The sequence below is a fragment of the Orcinus orca genome, chromosome 20 (assembly GCF_937001465.1).
Source record: "Orcinus orca chromosome 20, mOrcOrc1.1, whole genome shotgun sequence".
Lineage (NCBI taxonomy): Eukaryota > Metazoa > Chordata > Mammalia > Artiodactyla > Delphinidae > Orcinus > Orcinus orca.
This window is the reverse complement of record NC_064578.1, coordinates 3379964-3401280: the sequence shown is the minus strand read 5'-3', so window position 1 is coordinate 3401280 and position 21317 is coordinate 3379964. Positions and strand designations below refer to the sequence as shown.

The 21317-nt window shown below is 57.3% G+C and overlaps 1 protein-coding gene across 3 annotated transcripts in view; it reads right to left on the bottom strand.

Moving 5' to 3' along the window:
• Positions 1-687: 687 nt before the first annotated feature.
• C20H16orf74 (chromosome 20 C16orf74 homolog) overlaps positions 688-21317 on the bottom strand; it is a 30510-nt gene continuing 9880 nt past the window's right edge. Inside the window, exons 1-3 of one of the 3 annotated variants that reach the window (XM_033406334.2) lie at positions 5099-8569; positions 4552-4686; positions 688-1751 (exon numbers count right to left, since the gene is read on the bottom strand). In XM_033406334.2, coding sequence (XP_033262225.1) covers positions 1693-1751; positions 4552-4678 — 186 coding nt within the window. In that variant the 5' untranslated portion in view covers positions 4679-4686; positions 5099-8569 and the 3' untranslated portion in view covers positions 688-1692. Of the gene's footprint in view, positions 1752-4551; positions 8570-21317 lie in introns of those variants that run through there. The other 2 variants (XM_033406333.2, XM_033406332.2) reach the window with 2 other exon arrangements.

The window sequence follows — 21317 nt, the reverse complement described above, 5'->3', positions numbered from 1 at the left end:
GGGGACGAAGTGTCAGCGTCACATCCAAGCAGATATGAGGGACACTGGGAATCCAGGCGGAAAGGGATGCTTTGCCTGGACAACCAACGAGAAATATGTGCTGGGAGGCAGCTCTGTGGGGATGGTAAGAGAACAGGGTCGGGGCCTCCCTGGGGGCGCAGTGGTTAGGAACCCGCCTGCCAATGCGGGGGACGCGGGTTCCAGCCCTAGGCTGGGAGGATCCCACATGCCGCGGAGCAACTAAGCCCGCGCGCCACAACTACTGAGCCCACGCGCCACAGCTACTGAAGCCCGCAAGCCAAAACTACTGAGCCCACGTGCCACAACTACGGAGCCTGCACTCTAGAGCCCGTGCTCCACAACTACTGAGCCCGTGCTCTAGAGCCTGCAAGCCACAGCTACTGAGCCCGTGCACCACAACTATGGAGCCTGCGCTCTAGAGACCGTGAGCCACAACTACTGAGCCCATGCTCTACAACTACTGAGCCTGTGCTCTAGAGCCCGTGAGCCACAAGTACTGAGCCCGTGTGCCACAACTACCGAAGCCCGCGCGCCTAGAGCCCGTGCTCTACAACAAGAGAATCCACCGCAATGAGAAGCCCGTGCACCGCAACGAAGAGTAGCCCCTACTCGCCGCAACTAGAGAAAGCCCGTGTGCAGCAATGAAGACCCAAACGCAGCCAAAAATAAATAAATAAATTTATATTAAAAAAGAAAAGAGTATGGGGTCTGGGTTCAAATTCTTACTATCTGATGGCCTTGGGCAAGGGATCTAAGCCTCTAAGTTCCTCAAGTGCCCCGTCTGTAAAATGGGGATAATAATAGTGTCTATGCCAGGAGACTGGATTATTATTCCCAGCCCGTCTCTCACTCCCTTTAATAGACACGTCCATCCCTTCCTGTGCCATGGGACCGCCCAGCTCACCCACGTGGGGTTTGGCCGTGGGACTTGCTTGGCCCACACGCCCAAGCTGAGAATGCTCTCGCACGGCCTGGCTTGTGCTCTGTGCGTCTGTCACAAGAACGCACTCCAGTAGCTGCTGGCCACAGAATGAGGCGGCACAGGGCACTCTGCAAATCAAGAGGCCAAGACCATCCAAAGACCCGTCACCAGCCGGACCAGCCCCTCCATGATAAGCGATTCTCTGGAGCCCACCTGGGTACCCGGGTGTGCACCACCTTCTCTGCCCGCCCAAGAAGCAGGGTCCACTGCTCGTTACACGGGATCTTTACTTACAGTGCAAAAAAGAAATTATAAATCACTTTTTGGACTGTTTCAATGTCGGTAAGACAACTTGTAAAAAATGAAGCCAGCCCTTTGCAAGAAGTCCTTATATGTGCAGACCTCCTGGGCACCCGTCTGCATGGCCCAGGCCGCTGGGAGTCTGTCTAGAAGAAAGCCTGTCCCTGGTACCCAGATGGCCGTCACTGTGCCTCGGGGTCGGCAAGAATATGTAGGCATCAGAGGTCCGGTCCACTCAACGGGGCCTGGGAAATGTCGTTCTGGACGAGGGCAGGGCCGCTTCCTCGCTCCTCTCGCCACGCCTCTGCTGGTCCAGTGCCGGAATCTCTCTGTCTTCCCAGCCAGCGTTCTCAGCACATCTGTCCCAGGCACCCCGGGACACGCCAAGCGAAGGGCAGCGAGGGAAGGATCCAGTGCAGGCAAATCCCCGACCCACGCGTGCCTTCTCCTCAGGCCTCAGGGTCTGCTTCTCCATCCTCCGGGCCCGACCCTGACTCCTCCAGCCAGACTAGGAGACAGAGGGGGGCGTCAACATCTGGATGGACCCCACCACCACAGCCAGGCCCCTTTCCCTGGGAGCTCCATGGCCGGTGCCTCTGGGCGCCTTGCTTTGTACCAACGCCCCAGCTCCCTGTGCATACAGCACTGGTGTCAGCCGCTTCTGAGAGGGGACCCCAGTGATGCTGGGTCTCACCTGGGTCCCGTGGGATTTCCCACCCATCCTCTGCCCACACCCAGCACCGAGCTCCCCCAGATCTCCGGCTGAGGTCCCTGGGATTGTACCCCTGGCTTGGCCTCTTCTGAGTGCCTGTCTGGAGATGCCTTCAGGCCCGAGGCTGGGCGGGAGGTCCCCGCTTCTAGACGGGGAGTTGAGACCCAGAGAGGGGTGACCTTCCCCCAGTGAGCAGGGTAGTCTGGGCAGGGCAGGGTTCTCTCCAGTCCCTCGCTGTGGGGGGAGCCCCAGGTATCTGATCACCACTCAGAGCCCACAGCCCTGGAGGAAGTGCTGCCCTAAATATCGCTGGTGAGAAGACCAAGGACACAGGCCGCGTGCGGGCTGTGAAGTGAGGCCCTTGACCTTCCTTGTCACGAATGCTCACGGCCTCTCTGAGGCACAGCTGTTCTCTGTGAGACAGGGGAGCCGAGGCCTCGTTCCCAAAACCACACGCTAACGCGTGGCAGAGCCGGGATCCAAATTCAGGGTTTTGTGCCTCCAAGGCCTGTGCCCTTTCTCCTACACCTCCCTCTCTACATGCGGAAAAGCAGAGGGTCAGGCCTGAGCTCTGCCACCGGACAGGACAGGAGGGGTCCCCTGTGCTGGTCCCTCGGCACTAATCCACCCTGGGACTCCGTGGGCTCTCAGGGCCTCTGGGCTCTCACCCCGCGGACCCTGAGGAGTAACCATGAGTCTCCCCGGCACTCACACTGGCCCTAGGAGCAGGGAAGGTGGTTATGATCCCATCTTACAGATGAGAACACTGAGGCACTGAGAGAGAAGGGAGCGTAATGGCAGAGCCAAGGACCAGGGCCTCGGCTGCCCACACTCAGCTCTCTGATTAGACGCTGAAGCAGAAACCCAGCTCTTCTCCCACCCTGCTGTGTGCCCTTGGGTGAGTTGTTGTCCCTCTCTGAACCTCAGTTTCCCCAGCTATAAACTAGAGATAAAGGCGGTACTCACAGCCCACAGGGTTGGAGCGAGAATTAAATAAGATTTGTGGAAAGCATTTAGCCCAGTGCCGGGCACTTGAAAAGGTGACACAGGACTGTGACCAATGGCTATCACTACTGTGCATGGCCCAGCTCCAGTAACCACACGGGGCCTGGCCCGAGTCCGACGGCTTCTCCAGCTCATTCCCCCTGGCGGGCAAGCTGACATCCAAACTGAGAACTTCTGGAAAAGCCTCCCCAAGTCCCCCACTGACTCCCACCAGTCCCACATCAGCCTTGAAGGCCCGTGTCCTCTGCAGGAGCCAGGCAGGGCTCACGTCACGACGGTTGATTGGCTGAATGACGGTAGCCACTGAGACGGGGTCTAGCCTGGCAGTCCAGAGCGCGAGCTCCAGATCTCACGGCCTGGGTCTGAATCCCAACTCTGCCACGTACCAGCGGTACGGCGAGTGTCTCAACCTCTCTGAACATCAGTTTACCCATCTACAGAATGGGGATGATGAAAACGGGACCTAACTCAGAGTTACTGTGGGACCTCAAGGAAAAAATAATCATAATCGGTAAGTCCCCTACATACGAACCTTCAAGTTGCAAACTTTCAAAGATGCAAACGTGCGTTCGCACGTCCAATCACGTAAGTTAGTTCACGTGTCTGGCGTACATCGTCACGTGTCCGGAAGCAAGTGTAGAAGCAGCGGTGATGTAGCTGGTACGGCACTACCCAGACATCACTGGACCGTTTTTTCAAGAGAGTAGCTAGACTTGAGTCCAGCAAGAAACCAGAACCTGTGCCGTCAACGTCAGGCACGAGTGAAACTGCAGCCGGCCCTCCGTCTCCTGTTGCTGACGGTCCTTGCCAGCCCCTGGGTGCCAGGTGTCGTGCTCTACTACTGTACTTTTCAAGGGACTGTACTGTACGATTAAAAACGGTGCCTTTATTTTTTGTGTTTGTTTTTTACGTATTATTTGTGAAAGGTATTATAAACCTATTACAGCACGGTACTATCTAGCCAACTGTGTTAGCTGGGTACCTAGGCTAGCTCTGCTGGACTTCAGAATGCACTCTCGGAATGGAACCCGTTCGTGTGTAGGGGACTTACTGTATTATTCGCAACAGCAGCAATAAATCTGTTCATGAAAAATGTCCCACTGGCTCCAATAGTGTCCAGAAAGGGGCCGGGGGTGGGGACCCAGCAGTTTGGGCGGCTCCCTCTCACCCTCTCTCTGGGAACGGTCCCATCCCTTCTCTCCTCTCTGCAGTGCGCTGCCACGGAAGGCGCGGAGATTAGCCACAGCCTGGGCGCGGGGGAGTTTCCAAGCCTGTCCTGTCCGGCTGAACCGTGGTGGCCGGCAAGACGGAGGCCCAGTTCCCCAGCTGCAGCGGAAGGCACCTGCATCCGTCACCTCCGTGGGCCCGCCCAGCCCCATCCATCACTCGCCCGGCTGCCGGCGGGGGCTGTCTAGCTAATTACTTAACGTGCCACACCTTGCTGAGGCTGGTGCCACGGCGAGGGGCCCACGGTGGAGTGTACGCAGAGCCGAGTGTAAATTTTTAATAAACTGGGGGTGGGGGCAGACCCACAGCCCGGAAGGGGGCCCCCCAGACCCCCTGGCTTAGCATGGTGGCAGGGTGGCCTCACCTGCCCTCCGGGAGTCCCTCGGCAGGATCACGCCCGTGGGGGTCGGCGGGGTGATGATGATGTTGGGCACATCCAGGTGCTTGTCGCTCAGGACGGGGGCCTCATCGTGGCTGCTGCTGACACACATTTTTAAGCCTGAGAGGGCAGGCCGTGGAACACACACGTACACACACGACAGAGAGACAAGCATCAGTGGCTGCCGGGGACTGCCCCCCACTCCTGCCGGCCGCCCTTCTCCAGCACGGTGTGTCCCCACGCCACACGCGAGGAAACTGCGCCTCAGGACGGCGAAATGCCCCGTCCGACCCTGCGCAACTTGGCGAGGGCGTGAGTTTGCTTTGCTTTGTTCACTACTGTGACCTGGGTGTGTGACACGCAGTAGGTATTCAAAACACGGCTCTGAATGGATGAAACCAACCGGCCTTGAACCGGAACCCAGACCTGTCCGAATCATAGCCATGTATGAAGTGACCTCTCCCACAAATTATTTTCTGAGAGAGTTTGCATGAGATCAGTATTGTTTCTTCCTTAAGAGTGATGAACTCACCGGAGAAACTGTCTGGGCCTGGAATTTTCTTTGGGCGCTTTGGTTTCTTTAATAGAGATGGGGCTATTCAGATTTTCTGTTTCCTCTTACGTCCATTTGGCTACGTTGCATTAATCAAGGAATCTGTCCATGTCTTCTAAGTTGTTGAATTCCTTCTCTTCTCTCTCCCATAAACTCAGTGCAGGTAATCCAGCCCAGCCCAGTTTTCATCTCCAGCTGACATAAAAGTACTCTCGCCAAACCCCTTCCTTATTCTCCCCATCTGAGTCAAAGCCGTCACCGTGCGCTGGAAACCAGAGCCTCGGCCACAGTTCTCCTATCCTCCTTGCCCTCCAACCCTCCGGCCAGTTTAATCAACCACCAAGCCCGCAGATTCCACCGCCTTAATACCTAGGACATCCTTCCTCTCCCCCTCTCACGCCCCTAGCTAGCCTCTCCGCCCCCTGGCTTACCCCTCGGCAGCCCGCCCTCCAAACAGCATCAGAAACAAACCTGATCGTACCTCGCAGCTGCTCAGAATTCTCACCAGCTCTTGTCAGCTAGCTACAGGCAGCATTTTTCCAAAAGTGTGTCCCCTGCAACACTGGCCTCCTCAGACTCCCTCAGGAAGGGGGCTCCATGATCAAATGAGTCTGCGAATCCCATCTACTCTGTCCTCTTGGAGCGTCCCATGCATGTTAGAGAATTAAAGGCTCTGAGAAGTCCTGCACTAAGGAAGCTGCTTTCACTGTGCTTCAACCCGGGCTTCCTGAACTTAAATAACCTTGATGTCTGTTTTTGGAGGGACACCTGTTACCATCTCACAAGACCATGAGTCATGAGATACGTTTTGGGAAATGCTGATCATAAATTAGAGTCAGCCTCTTAGCCCAGCCTTCAGCCTTCACGGTCTAGCCCAAACTCGTTTTGAAGCTTCATTCCCTGCCACCTGCCCACACGCCCCGAAATGCCCACAGTCCCCCAAATGCCCTGGGCTCCCCAGCCCTTTCGTGCCTTTGCACAGGCCGCCCCGCCTGCCTGGAGTGCTCCTCGTTGCTTTGGTAGGGTGGTGACCTCCTACTCATCCTGCAAAAGCCAGCACAGTACGCTCTTCTGTGGGGGAAGATGTCCCAGGTATCTGACCCCGCTCCTTCAGTCTGAGGTCTTCCAGGGCTCATCTCACTGTATGGCAACGACTAGTTCTGTCTCCCTTTACTGTGCGCGGCTGGAGGACAGCCTCTACTCACTCAGCCACGTGTCCCTTGAAGCTAGCATTCTGCCTGGGACAGAGCAAGTAGGGGTGCTTTCAATTTTAAATAAAAAACAACTTCAGGGGCTTCCCTGGTGGCACAGTGGTTGAGAGTCTGCCTGCCAATGCAGGGGACACGGGTTCGAGCCCTGGTCTGGGAAGATCCCACATGCTGCGGAGCAACTGGGCCCGTGAGCCATGGCCACTGAACCTGCGCGTCCGGAGCCTGTGCTCCACAACAAGAGAGGCCGCGACAGTGAGAGGCCCGCGCACCGCGATGAAGAGTGGCCCCCGCTCGCCGCAACTAGAGAAAGCCCTCGGACAGAAACGAAGACCTGACACAGCCATAAATAAATAAATAAAATTTTAAAAAAACACAACAACTTCAGGCACTGCTGAATTGGGTAGTCACATCTTTGTCTCTATGTTCCATCACTGCGTTTTTTCCCCCCCCCAAACAGCCCCAGACTGGATTGCATCAGCTCAAGTATCTGAGCCCCTAGCCAACATGAGGAGCCGAGCAGTGGGGTGGCCTTCCCTGACCCCCACTGGGACAGTGCTCCTAAATGACCACTCTAGGGTTGGGGTGGTGGTTCTCAAGTATGTCCCCAACAGGTGGAGTCTAATTCCCCTCCTCTCCAGCACGGGATGGACTGAGGATGAATTCTAATGCCTAGAAAAAGAGGGAAGGGATGGCGTGTGACTTCAGGAGAGGTCATAAAAGACACTGCACTTCCTTCATGCTCTCGCTCTGGGGAAGCCAGCCACCACGTTGTAAGGATGCTCAAGCAGCCTGAGGAGAAGCCCAGGTGGTGAGCCAACAGCCGTGGGAGGGAGCCACTTAAGAAGTGAGTCCGCCAGCCCAGGCAAGCCTGCAGATGAGACCACAGACCCAGCCGACAGCTTGACTGTAACCTCACGAGACCCTCTGCGACGGAACCTCCAAGCTAAATCATCCCTGAATTCCCAACCCCCAGAAACTGTGAGATAATAAATATTTAAGCCACTAAGTTTGGGGGTGATTTGTTACGCAGCAGTAGGTAACTGATACAGTCAGCACAGCTTGCCTGTCCTTGAAACTCCATTCCTGTTTCCCCGCTAGGGAGCCCCTGTGGCCCCCTGAATCTAACAGGCTGGTTAGTTTTGTAGAAAGAGGCCACGTCCCCTGCATCAGACTACAAGCCCCTCAGGAGTACCCACCAAGGCCACTGCCAACCTTCTTGAAAGCCTTAGTATGCTGTTTCTTCCTGCCATCTTACACAGAAGCCCAGAATGTAAAACACATAAAAAGAAGCCACTTGGAGGAAGCCCTCCTGTTATCACTGCACCAGTCAGCCTTTAAGGATCATTGGCCACGTGCTAGACACTTCCTCCTTCAGTCTTCATGGCTACCCCGTGAGATGCAAACTCACAGACTGAGGACCAGAGAGGGTAAGAGCTTGCACAGCGGTGAACACCCAGTGCACAGGCAGGGGCAGGATCTGAACCCAAACCCGGGTCTGTCTGACTCCAAAAGCTTCTGCTTCTTGTAACCACGATCCTATAACAGAGCCAGGAAACTATCTGAAAGGTGCCTGAGAGTAAATATGTTTTACTTTGGGGGCTATGCAGTCTCTGTTGCAACTTCCCAGCTCTGCCACTGAGGGCAAACACAGCCACAGACAATATGTGAATGAGTGGGCGGGGCTGTGTGCCAATAAAACTTTATTTACTCAAATAGGAGGAGCAGCCAGCTTTGGCGCAAGGGCTGTGGTTTGCCACTGCCAGCTCTATAACATCCAGGGGTCGGGGAGTTTGGATCAGGGACATGCCTGACGTCCTAACAGGCAACAAAGGAACCTCAAAAGCCCGAGGCTCGTTAATGCCAAAACCAAAACCCAAATCCCAGACCTGGCTGCTGCTGCCGCCAAGTGACAGGTGCTGGGCGTGAGAAAATGAACGGAATGAATGAATGGGAAGTACTTGCCCAGTGAGCTGGGGCCAAGAGGGTGTTCGGTCCCTGCTAGCTTCCTCTAGAATCATCCATAACGTGCGTCTCGCGGAGCACCGGCCACAAAAGCAAGGTCTGATTATTATTACCTGGAACCGAAGGGAGTCTCCCTGCTCGGTCTCCAAGGCCCCTTCCTTGGCGAATATTCCAAAGTTCTAAAATAAAAGGCTAATGGAGAAAAACCACACTCCTCCCAGGGCCACCATTTGCATTTTAACATGTTCTGGGAGCTCGGTGACAAAGCCCACATTCTTTTTTTTTTTTTTTTTTTGAGGTACGCGGGCCTCTCACTGTTGTGGCCTCTCCCGTTGCGGAGCACAGGCTCCGGACGCAAAGGCTCCGCAGCCATGCGCGGCATGTGGGATCTTCCCGGATGAACCCGCGTCCCCTGCATCGGCAGGCGGACTCTCAACCACTGCGCCACCAGGGAAGCCCCAAAGCCCACATTCTTAATCAGGAAGCATCAGGTCGCTTGGTGGGCCCTGGAGAGATGCTGGAGGCTGAGAGGAGAGAGGGGAGGAGGAAGGGGAGGGGAGGGGAAGGAGGAAGAGGGGAGGGAAGGGGGGAGAGGGGAGGGAAGGGGGAGGGGAGGGAAGGGGGAGGGGAGGGAAGGGGGAGGGGAGGGGGAAGGGAGAGAAAGGGGGAGGGGAGGGGAGGGAGGAGAGAGAGAGGAAGAGATGGGGGAGGAGAGAGGAAGGAGGGAGAAGGGAGGGAGGGAGAGAAGGGGGGAGGGAGGAGGGAGGAGCGGGCGGGAAAGGAGGGAGCCAGGACTCCTGCCCCTTTTGACCCCCCAGGCCCCCCAGCCTCAGAGCAGAGGTGGCTGAGCACGAGGGAGCAGCTCTCAGGAGATAAAGCCGACTTTAGGGATTAAAAACAAAAGCCAGCCTTGCCCCAGACAAGAAGCTCATTTGTGCTAAAGCCAGAATAGTTATTTGTTAATTATGTGCCCGTCTCAGGCCAGTGAGAGCCCATTTCCTGAGGGGAAGGGCTTGGCTGGGATCCCAAGGGGCGGGGCCCCAGGAGGGAGGAAGCAGGGCCCCAGAGCCGCTGAAGATTTTGACTGGGCATGTGATGGGGGGCTTGCGCAGGAAGCCTTCCGGGCTGGCAGCTGTCACCCGCCTCAACCAGGCCCTGCTCTGGGGCACACGCTGTCTCAGTTGTGGAGACGGAACAAGCTGGGCCTGAGCTCTCTGGCCTCCTGGCGCCCACTTTCCCATGGGGGAAACGTGGAGGCTGTGATGGGAGGCCAGGCCGACTGCCTCTGAAAACTTGGTTCGGCCCTTGCCCATACCCCGCTCCTGGGCAGTGGTTTTCCATCTTGGCTGCCTACTGCGGCCACCTGGAAAGTTTAAAAAATATCCCGGGGTGGGGGGGACCCTGCCCCCAGGGGGCCAGATTTCACCGTGCTACACAGGCCACCAGGACTTTAAAACGTTCCTGGGTGACTCTGACAGCAGGGCTGGGACCCCCTAAGCTAGGGCACCTGGGAACACACGGCTTTCCTCGTATCCACGGCTGGAAAAATGGAGCTCTGATACCAATCTTGTAGGGATGAAATACAAGGTATGGGGCGTGGGGCTGCCCAGTGTGGGAGAAGTGGCCTGGGGTCAAACACTGGGGGAGGTGAGCACTGCTGCCGCCTCCCACAGAGATGAGCCACCCCTTCTTAAGCACCCCCCGTGCCAGGCTCTGGGCGGAGTCCACATTAATCCTCACACCATCCCTCGGATTGCACGCTAGGGTCATGGCCATTCTCCAGCGAGAAAACCAAGGCTTGGAGAAGGAAGGTGACGTGTCTGAGGACACGCAGAGGCCAGGTGGCTCCCAGGCCTGAGCACCCACCTCACTCCTTCCGGTATCAGCCACCACTTCTCATCCTTCAGAAGCCCTGAGCCAGGCCTATCCTCTGTTCAGGATGCCCCAGGCACGGGGGACACCGCACCATTCCTGGCCCCCGAGCCACCCAGAGGCCGCCAAGAGCAGGCATCGTGGCTTAAGGGCGCCCTCTGCTGGCTCTTTTTAAAATGGCGCTCGATCAGCACCCTGGTGCCGGCTCGCAGACCCTGCCTGGGACCACGTCCCTGGGACCATATCCACTCTTCCCCAAGGCACCATCACACAGTGGCCCTGCCGGACCCACAGTGCAGTGGGAGGCCAGAACGTACACCTGGGTTCCACCACTGGCGGGGCTCCACCTCTGGGCCTCCTTTCCTCACCTGCAAAAATGGGGGTACTTCATATTCGCCACCTCCAGGGGGCGCTGAGAAGATTAAGAGCCACACTGAAGCCTTCACTCCAGCCTAGGGGTCTGACTGTTACACGCATTTCGCAGGTGAGGAAACCACAGAACCCGCCTTGCAGTGCACTCAAGAAACACAACCTGTTATTATTAACATGATATTCTAACCTTAGCACTTATTCACCGACGCAGCCAATTCTGAGCACCACCCGCCCTCTGCGTGCAGGTCAGGGACCTTGTCTCATCCCTGCAGTCACACAGCTGTCTGTGGAGTGACTCTGAAAAGATATTCCTGGTTCCAACTTAACACTCAAAGGAGACCCTTCCTCCTCATTGGGTTGGAAGGGCCACGGGCTCGGGAAGGAGGAAACACCGAATCTGAGTCTCGGTCCTCCTGCTTCCCTTCTGTCACTTCCCCGAGCCCGGCCTGCTCACCTGCAGGGTGAGGGGATGCTTCCTTTCCCCTGCAGCACACGGATAAAGCCCGCCGCACAGAGCCAGGCCCAGGGGAGATGCTCAGTCCACAGGCAGCTACTGTGCACCTACTGTGTGCTGGGCATTGTTCCAGGTGCTGGGGACACAGCAGAGAACAAGACCGTCTCAGCAGATGCTTCTCTGCTTCTCCCGTCACACACTGACTTCCTCTGCCTCTTGCTTCAGGCCCCAGCAGCAAACCAGGACCCCAAAGAGTTCAGAGGAGGCTGGAAAAAATAACGAGGGTCCCCTCTGATCCAAGCCATTGTCGGGAGGGGCCCACATGGGTGATCTATGACAACAGGGCTCCCGGGAGGCCGGGGTCTGTGTGAGCATTTCGCAGGGATTCATTATTCGGTCCTTCCAACGAGGCCCATCTTCCAGATGGACACCCTGGGGCACAGAGAACTCACAGGGGATTTGACACACAGCCTGTCCTCCTGGGGGCCAGGAAGCAAAGAAACCCGTTGCAGAGCCTGGGTCAGCGATGGGAGCAAGCAGCAGACGATGGCAGGGAGGGCTCTCGGGTGGGCAGCAGCAGGCACAAAGGCCCTGGGGCCAGGCGCAGACTGGGGCTGGCACTAATTCCTCGGAGATGACCGGGTGTCTGGATTTAGTGCAGGTCTTTCAAAAAAAACAAATGGACAAATGCCTCCGAGGGTTCCAGATGCACTTAATCTTTTTCTTCTTTTTTTTTTAAATTCCAATTAAGGGGAAAGCCTTGCATTATTACGAACGAGGCCAGGGCGGATGGATGGGGGTTTTACCATTTCTCGGCAGCCCGGGCCCAGCGGAGATGGCACTGGATGTTTTAAATCTCTTTTTAATTAAGGGAAAAGCCCCAGCTTGCGTCAGGGATGAGCTACTGAAGGGAGAAGCTGGGAGGAGGAGACAGAGAGCAAGAAGCTTCGCCACGACCAAGTGGGAAGTGTGTTCACCTCCCCGACAGCAACCGACCGCCTCCCTGCCTCTGCTGGACCCCGCAGTCCCTCCCTCCCCACCAGCCCTGCCGCTCCTGGTGGGCGGGCCTTTCTCCTCCTCACACCAGCCCCTTGGGAAGGCTTCTCGGGGTCTCGGCCTGCAGAGTGAGGGCTCAGATGGCGGGGCCAGCCCGGCTCCATCATGTCTCCACTGTGTGATGGGCAAGCAGCCCCGCCCCCAGCCCTCAGTCTTCTGGCCTCTAAAATGGACTCAAGAGTAGGCCTGCCCTCAGAGGATGACGGAGAACTGAAGGCAAAGAAAATCCACAAAGCCCTTGATGCCTGCCTGAGCCGTGGGAAACGCGTGACGTGTGTAGCTCTGGGTCCTCAGCCTCGGCGCTGCTGGCTTCTGGGGCCAGGTTATTCTTTGTGGTGGGGCCGTCCTGTGCTCTGAAGGGGGCTGATCGGCATCCTGGCCTCCAGACGCTGTAGCTCCCGCACTGGTGACAACAAAAAGTGTCTCCAGACATTGCCAAGTGTCCCCTGGGGGCAGGGTTGTCAGATGAGATTCAGGACAAATAATTTGTTTTAGTATATGTCCCATGCTACATGTGGGACGGACGGACGTATCCTAGGCCATTAGTCCTCGTTTATCTGAATTCAAATGTAACTGGGCATCCCATTTTATGTTTTTTTCCCTCCTAAATCTGGCAACTCTACCTGGTGGGGGGCAAGATACCCCAGAGCTGAGAACCACCGTCAGAGCTGTTACTAACTGAGACGATATTTGGGTATCTCAGAGCAGGTGCCTGGGAGCAGGTGGTTTCCTTTGTCCCGAGGGGCTCCACTGCACATCTGCGTGGCTGGAGCCACGGGAAGTGGCTCGAGGATGGCCTGAGCCAGAGGACTGGCCTCCCCAGTTCGCCCTTCACCGGCTGTGCGGGCTGAGCAAGCTTCTTAACTTCTCTGAGCCTGTGTTTCCTCAGCTGCAAAGAGGCTGCAAGTGGTGGGCCCCTTGGTGGAATAAAGATTTGAACCTTTGCCCTAGATACTAACCCATAACCTGCAGGGCTCTCGTCAGGACATGTGACATCAGGCAGAAGGTGTCTGGGGCAGCCTGGCTAACAGCAGGGGGCCAATCGTTATTAATGCTATTAGTAGTTATTACTGCTATTAATAGGATATTGGGGTTATTAATGTGCAAATAGGCAAGGAGATCCCAGTTAGTCCCAGAGGAAGGAGGTGGCTGGCGTTATCCAGGGCAAACCGGGGAGCACCTGGGGGAGTCTGGGCCCCGAGGATAGGGACGTGTCCGCCAGCCGTGGGCAGCTGAGGCCTGAGAGGGGTGCAGATGGGCAGCCAGACAGCAGAGCGCTCCAAAGACGGGGAGGCAACAACGGCTGCCTCCGAGCAGGTGGCTGGGAGGGAGGTGAGAGGAGTCTGACTTATTACTACATATTCTCTTGCACATTTTACATGACGTTGTACGCATTCAAAAAATAAAATAATTTAAAAGAGAAATAAAACATCTTCTGAGGAGGCGTGGACATAGACAGATTTAGGAGGTGGCATGGGGAAATGGGGGTGGCGGGGCATTCCTGCTGCAGGAAAGGTCTGATCAAGTTGAGGAGGTGAGACAGTAAAAAGGCGGTGAAAGGGCCGGGGGGAGAATTCGGAGTACAGGCCTGGAGAGGCAGGGAGGGGGATGGGAACGCCACCAGGAACACTCCTTCTCCCTTGAATCACTGAGGAGCGTGGCCCAGCGTGTGGTCGCAGGAGCCCAGGAAGCTGGGAGTCAACCTCACAGAGTCCTGGGCAATGGGGTCGAGCCGGTCTCCCCAGGCCAGAGACACGGGCAGCTGGAAGAGACTCCGGAAGGTCCACCTCAGTCCTGCTCTCACCTCACTCCCCAGCCACCCAGCTCTTTTTCACCTCTTCACTTGGAGACAGCCATGATTACTGTTTTCTTGTGTCTCCTTCCAGAATATTCTATGTATATACGTGCAAATATGTTCCCAGGCATGTGCCTCTTCTTTTTCCAATACAGGTGGTGGCAACAGAGCCACTGTTTTGCACCTTGTTCTTTTCACTTCACTGCAAGAGTTGGAAATGGCTCTCTATCAGCTCAGACAGAGCTGCCGGTCCTTTCTCACAGCTGTAGAGTATTCCCCTGCACGGCTCACCCTTCTGACCCACAGGTGGGAAGCCCACGGCTGGGCCCTCAGAGTGTGTCTCGCGGAGCCGAGGCCGGCTGTGGCGGGTGGCTGTGACAGGGGGCTCTGGCTAAAAGGACAGGTGTCCTCAGCGCCAGGCCCTTCCTGTCCCACAGCACCTGGTCTGAGCCTTCGGCCCATGTAGATGCTGGGCTGTGCGGCCCAGACCCACCCCCCAGGGCCAGGCTAGTCCCCAGCGGCCCGGATGCTGCCCGCGGCTGGCTCACAGTTCAGCCCCTCCCAGGGCCTACCCTCAGCCCAGGAAAGGTGTTCACCCAGCTGGGTGGAGCTGGGGTGAGGCAAGCAGGGCGCTTAGGGTGCACAGCTTAAGGAGGCACCTGCTCTCGGGGCCAGCCCTCCCCAGTAGGTGGCCAGGCAAAAGGCCTGTCCCCCGCCATCCAGGACAGCTCCGCAGGGCCACTCAGCTCCCAAACTCCCATGGGACGGGCGGAAGCCCAGCCCCGCCCTCAGCCGGCCTGGCTGCCCACGGTGGGCGTGGATGCCACAAGCGCTCGCCAGGCCGCAGGTCCATCCTGCCACCTGGGACAGACTGAGGACAGCTGTCCATTTGTGTGCTGGACTCCCGGGCAAGTCAGTGACCTCTCAGGGTGGACACCAGGATCACTTACTCTTGCTTTGGCCGTGGAAGGCCTGGCCCACGGTCATAAATAAAATTTCAAAGCCATTCCAAAAGGGAAGAAAGCGCATGGGCGCATCTTAGCACGTCTGCGTGCGCACCGCACCGCGGGCCGCAGTCCCACCTCCTGGCATGCCTCTTCCCCTCCAGCAGCAGCCCTGACCCGGGTGGGGTCTAACTCTGCCTGTTTCACAGTTAAAAACAAAAAGCACTGATTCAGGGAGTGATTGAAGACCCTCAGCCAGGTCACACGAGCCAGCTTCACACCCACCTGTCTCGGGCCCCGCGAAGCCCGTGAGGCAGAAGCATTAGGATGGGCGGGGGGGGGGGGGGGGGGGGCGGCCAGAGGTGGACGTGGGGCAGCTCCATCCTGGCCGAGAATCACGTCTACACCCCAACCGTGAGGCTGAGGAACCACGGCCCAGGAGGCAGAGAGGAATTCCACAGGCCCGGGCCAGCCGCGTGGCAGCAGCTCATAACTGGTGAACACGGCCCTCGCCCAGGAGTCCTAAGCAGCGCCAGGTCCCTGTCCACTGAGAGCAGCAGAGCCAGGCGGCGGGTCCAGCCCCGCCTCCCCCCCTCCGTGTCCCGTCCCCGCCTTGCTCTGTCTGGCCTTCATTCCACAAACACTTCCGCAGCACCTCGCCCAGGCCAGGCCCGGAGGAAACTGCGGGCACGGCACCAGGTGGCAGGGGCTCCTCGTGTCCGGGGTGCCCGGTCAGTTCCCGAGGCCCTCAGGGCCCCAGCGCGGCCACATTCTAGCCGTGTGACCTGGGGCGCGGAGCTTCACCACCCTATGCCTCGGTTTCCCCCTCCGTACCCGGGGGGGGGGGCATGAGCAATCGTCCTCAGAGCCTTGCTGAGCGGATGGCAGGAGATGCGGGAAGGCAGGAGTGGACCTCCCTACTGGGCCGAGGGGCTGAGAGGGCACAGCGGCCCCAGCCAGCCAGGGACAGGCCTGCGAGGGTCCCACATCTTAGTTAAAGTCGAGAGAGTGTTCATTCCGCAAACACTTATTGTGTCCCTACTGTGCGCTGACCCACAGCCGGGAACAGGGCTCCAGGGATGAGTAAGGCTGCGTGATTCCTGACCCCGTGGAGCCCCGAGAATAAGGAGGAGACAAAGGTTAATCCCGGGTGGGCCCCAGTTAGGGACCGAGCCGCGGGCCCTCCCTCCCTCCTTTGGAAGGAGGCAGGTGCTGGGTTTAATAAATCCCTGCTGTGAGCCAGGAGGGCTGACAGCTCTCCCCCGGGAAGGGGCGGGGCCAAACTAAGCCCCATCTGCTTCAGCATTTAGAACAGGCTTTGACTGCCCACCCCTCCTCTGAGTAGGCTGGGGGTCTCCTAGCCCCCCGAGCCCTTCTCCCGGTCAGAGATCTGTTCAGAAGGTTCCAGAACAAGCCCTGGATTGGAGCCTGCATCCCTGAAGCCCAGTCAAGCTAGCCTGGCCCTTGTCACCTTTGGGTGTCAGTCTATACCCCAGGCCCACCAGAAAAGCAAGGGCACGGGCCCCAGACAGTGGTTCTCACCCCAGGCTGCACAGGACAATCACCTGGGGAGCTTCTTCCAAACTAAATCCCGGCGCTGGGCAGCGCACCAGGGCTGCTGCCTCCTGTAGGCGCCGTGAGTGATCCTGATGTGCAGTGGAGGATGAGACCGCTGCTCTGCAGTGATTCCAGTGTCTCCGATTACTCGGAAAAGACATTCTTGATACAACGCTCAGCTCCCATGGCCGTGCCTGTCCCAGGGACCTCCATTCCCTCTGCTTGGTCCCCGCCCCTGCCCCCAATTCCAACCACATTTGACTCTTCGCTGCTCATCAGCTCACCAAGCCTGTTCCGGTCTCAGGGCCTTTGTTGCTGTTCCCTCTGCCTAGACACTGTTCCCTGCGTTGCGTGGCTGGCTCCAGTGTCGGCACTACAGAGAGGCCTTCACTTACCTCAAGCCCCTCTATTGCACCTCTTTGTTCAACCCCCTTTGCAGCTCTCACCACAAAGTCTACCAGCCCGGGTCCCGTGTTCACACATTCATTTCTGTCCCCTGTACGTGGAGGCAGGGGAGCCGTGCTTGTCGCTGCTGTGTCCCTGGACCCAGTGCAGTGCCCGGCACGTGGCAGGCGCTCAAGGACCGTTTGCCGAACAAATGAAAAGTCACACAGGAGCACAGCTCTGGCCTGGGCCGATCCTCCAGGGGGAGAGAGCACCTGCTGTGTGTCGGGCTCTGTTCCAGGGTGCGCAGGGGTGGCGAGGTTAGGGACACCCCAGGATCTCCACAGGCCCATTTCACAGGTGGGAACACTAAACCTCAGCAAATTAACATATCGAGCCTTGGCCATTCTCTACCTCGGGGTGGATCCCACCGTGTGACCTTCCCTTTAAAAGTACGGAGCCAGCACGGTTCTGAAAACTGCTCAAGATGTATTAGCCAAACGAATGCCTTTGTCTCCTACCCTTGTGTTGCGCTCCTGTCCCCGAAGATGACTAAACCCCAGCTTCCTCCAGCCCCATCCGGCCAGAGCAGTCCTCGGTCTGCCCACCCGCCATCCCCCTTCAAACCCTCTGACACCTTCCTGCTTCTGGCGTTTGCCTGGGGAGTGCGTGTGGCCTGGGACACGGTCCCGTCCCACTCTTTCGCAGGCCAGCTCCGCCAGGCGTGCGGCTTCCTCAGCGGTACCACCCCCGGGCTGGGTGGGCTGGGTGGTGCTCTCTGTCCTAGCACAGAGCAGCTTGTGCTCGGACGTCGGTTCCAAGTAACGTGCATCTCCTCCTTACTTTCTGGGCTCCAGGGGTTCAGTGACCGTGGCCGCCTTGCTCAGCCCTGAAGCCCTGTACACCCGGCTGTGGGTTGGCACACAGTAGGGACACAATCAGTGTTTGTGTGATGAACAATCTCTCGACCAACTCTGGACCCCGCTGCGGGACAGCTGGAAGCATGTGTTTGCACTCGAATGGGGCAGTGCGGGGTGACTCTCACTTTTGCTGTGGTCCGGGGCTGGTCTCGGGCCTCCAAACACCAATCAGAAAAATCGGCATTGTAACTGCCACCTCCCAACCACCTAAACCTGGATTACGGGGAGCGGAGGCTCTGAGCCCCAGAAGGGAGCCAGGAAAGATGCCCGAGCAGTCAGGGCCCCCAGTGCCCAGTGTCCTGGGGAATGCACCTGTGTCCTCCTCACTCCCCACCCTCAACGTGATCATACACTCCACAAAACAGACTCTACAAAAGCCCCGACAGCAGCCGAATCTCTACAGTGGGGCATCCTCAAAGCACCCGACCTGTCCTCCTCAGGACAGTCAAGGTCACCAAGACGAGGAACTTCTGAGACACTGGCCCAGCCCAGAGGGGCCTAAGGAGACGTGATGACTAAACGTAAGGTGGGTCCCAGATGGGATCGGGGGACAGAATAGGGATGTTCGGTAAAAACTAGGAAATTAGGATAAAGTATGGACTCTAGTTAAAATAATGTTATCTGTATTGGTTCACTGACTGTAATGAATGTACCACTCTAATGCAAGATGTTAAGTCCAGGCTTCAGGCCGGGGACGCCCCGCTGAGAGCCACACGGCCCCATCATGTTTCCTGGCAGTGCCACCTGAGGCCGACCGGGACAGACATGCTCAGAGAGCAGGAAAAGCACTCCCCCCTCCCCACCGCCTGCTGAGCCAAGCCCCTCCTGACCGGCCCTGGGGCCTCCAGCCTCTGTCCCTGTGCCTCGGTCTCCCCATCTATAATGTTACCTACGTTGTCCAGCTGTAGTGAGGACGAGATGAGCAAACTGGGGGAAGACGTTCAGCGAACAGGGCCCGGATCACGGGGACAGACACGCCAGCCCTTACGTGAGAAAGTGCGAGGGAGGTGCTCTCTGGACGGCGGACCGTCCCCACGGGTCACAGCTGCTACAGCCAGGCCCTTGAGCACAAGGCCCCCACTCAAAGCGTCCCGCTGTGCCCACCCTCCTCTGGAACCAGAAACAAAAGGACTTGGGCCCAGCTGTGCTGCTGTCTCCCATGTCACACTCTCGTGATCGCCCACCTTGGGCTGAGTCTTTACTGCCAGACAGGCAATGAGCACGTTCTAAAAATAAGACAGAGAGCTACGTGCTTGTCCCACACGCAGGAGGCTCAGAGGTGAAGTGACTTGTGGTGGGCGGAGTAGAGTTCCCTCCAAATTCACATCTACCCAGAACTTCAAAATATGACCTTATTTGGAAATAAGGTCTTTGCAGATGTAATTACTTAAGGATCTTGTGACGCAATCATCCTGTATTTAAGACTGGCTTTAAGTCCAAAGATGGGTGTCTCCATAAGACAAAGGGGAGAACAATGTCTTTCTAAGAGAAAGGACACAGGGAAACACAGGGGAGGAAGCCGGGTGAAGACAGAGGCAGACACAGGAGGGATGCAGCCACAAGCCAAGGATGCCTGGAGCCCCCAGGAGCCAGAAGAGGCAGGAAGGATTCTCCCCTCGAGCCCCCAGAGGGAGCACGGCCCTGCTGACACTCTGATTTCACACTTCTGGCCTCTAGAACTGTGAGAAAATAGATTTCTGTGGTTTTAAGCCCCCCAGTTTGCGGTAATTTGTTACAATGGCCCCAGGAAACTAAAACATCGTCTTCTAGGGTTAATGTGAAGATTTAGGAGAGGGTGTGGATAAAGCCTCTAGCTACAGTGGTCACTTCAAGTGTTGAATTAAAATGTTTTCCTCTGAAGAGGCCATACCAGCGGAGGCTAAAGCTGGGCTTCAGGGACAGCCCGCCTGGGTTCCAATCCCACCTGGGTCCCAGCTGTGTGGCCCCGGGCAACTGCATGACCTCTCTGTTCCTCAGCTTCCTCACCTGAAAACTGGGAATCCTAGAAGTACTCACTTCGTGGTGGGAGGAGGGATGGATGACTTGACCCACTCAGAAGGCACAGAAAAGGGCCTTGCCTGGGCCAAGCCCCCAGGAAGAAGCCACCATTTATCCATATTACTTGACCAGGTCATTCTGATTTCTGGAATTTACCTCAAACAAATACTAATTTTAAAAAGTTAGACGGGCTTCCCTGGTGGCGCAGTGGTTGAGAGTCCACCTGCCGATGCAGGGGACACGGGTTCGTGCCCCGGTCCGGGAGGATCCCACATGCCGCGGAGCGGCTAGGCCCATGAGCCATGGCCGCTGAGCCGGCACGTCTGGAGCCTGTGCTCCGCAACGAGAGAGGCCATGACAGTGAGAGGCCCACATAACGCAAAAAAAAAAAAAAAAAAAAGTTAGAAAGCAAAGATGATCAAAATGACATGGTCCACGAAAGCAACACGCTGGGAACAACCCAAAGACCCACTCTTGGCAGAAATGGACACACACAGGCATTAAAGAATCGTGAAAGTGATACTGGCTGGAGACGTGCAGCACTCGCACCCAACATTAAACAAAATATAAACAGGAGACCGTGCGCAAACTGCACGTCCCAGCACCAACAACCAGGCGGAAGCACACCTGTGGGCAGCGAGGGAAGGGACACGGATAACCGTGAACTTCACCGGCGCAGGCATCCAGCCCTCTGCACTTCCCCGTACGAAAGAGGTTCCCAAGAGGGAGAGGACCCAGGGCTCCTGGGCTGGGGGGCCTGGGTCATCCTGGTGAAGCACAGGGAGAGGGGTTCTGTGCTCCCCCCAACCCCTGTGCCCTGAGTCACACCTAACCCTGTGTGGGCCTGTCACCTCCAGAGACCAAGGCTGGGGGGTGGGGCTGGGGGAGGGAGAAGGCGGTGGGCCAGCTCCAGAGCGCCAGTGAGGAAAGATGCATGAGCGCCCCTCGCTGGGCGCCACCAGCTCCCGTACCCCTCCCAGCGCCCAGCTCCGTCGGGGCCCTTTGAAAAGCTCCCAGCCCAGGGGCACCCGGCCTGCTGCCCGGGCTTCAGTCCTGCAGGTGGGGGGCTCTCCCAGGGATCCTCAGCAGCTGTAGCTCCTGGGTCTCCTCCCCTGGCCGACCCCCAGCCTCGGGCTGGAAGGCAAGGGGTCCCCAGAGGCCCCTCCAGGACCTCGGTTTGTCAAAGATGTCCTGACACACAGCCAAGTGTGGAAGCAGCCCAGTCTCTATCAAGGGATAAACGGATAAACCAAACGTGGGCTACACACACCACGGAATATTATTCAGCCACGGAAAGGAAAGCTATTCTGACACACCTGCTACAACATGGACGAAGCTTCCCCATTATGCTGAGTGAAGTTACGCCAGACACAAAAGGACAGTGGCCGTAGGATTCCACTTATGTGAGGCACCCGGAGGGGGCAAATTCAGAGACGGAAAGTAGGCTGTAGGGGTCAGGGCTGGGGGAGGGGAAGGGTGAGTCAGGGTTTAATGCGGACCGAGTTTCAGCTGGAGAAGATGGAGAAGTTCTGGAGACGGATGGTGGGTGATGGTTGCACAACAATGTGAATGTACTCGATGCCACTGAATTGTATGCCTAAAAATGGGTAAGATGGCAAATTTCATCTCATGCGTATTTTACCACAATCAAAAACCAAAACAAAACGCTTGTC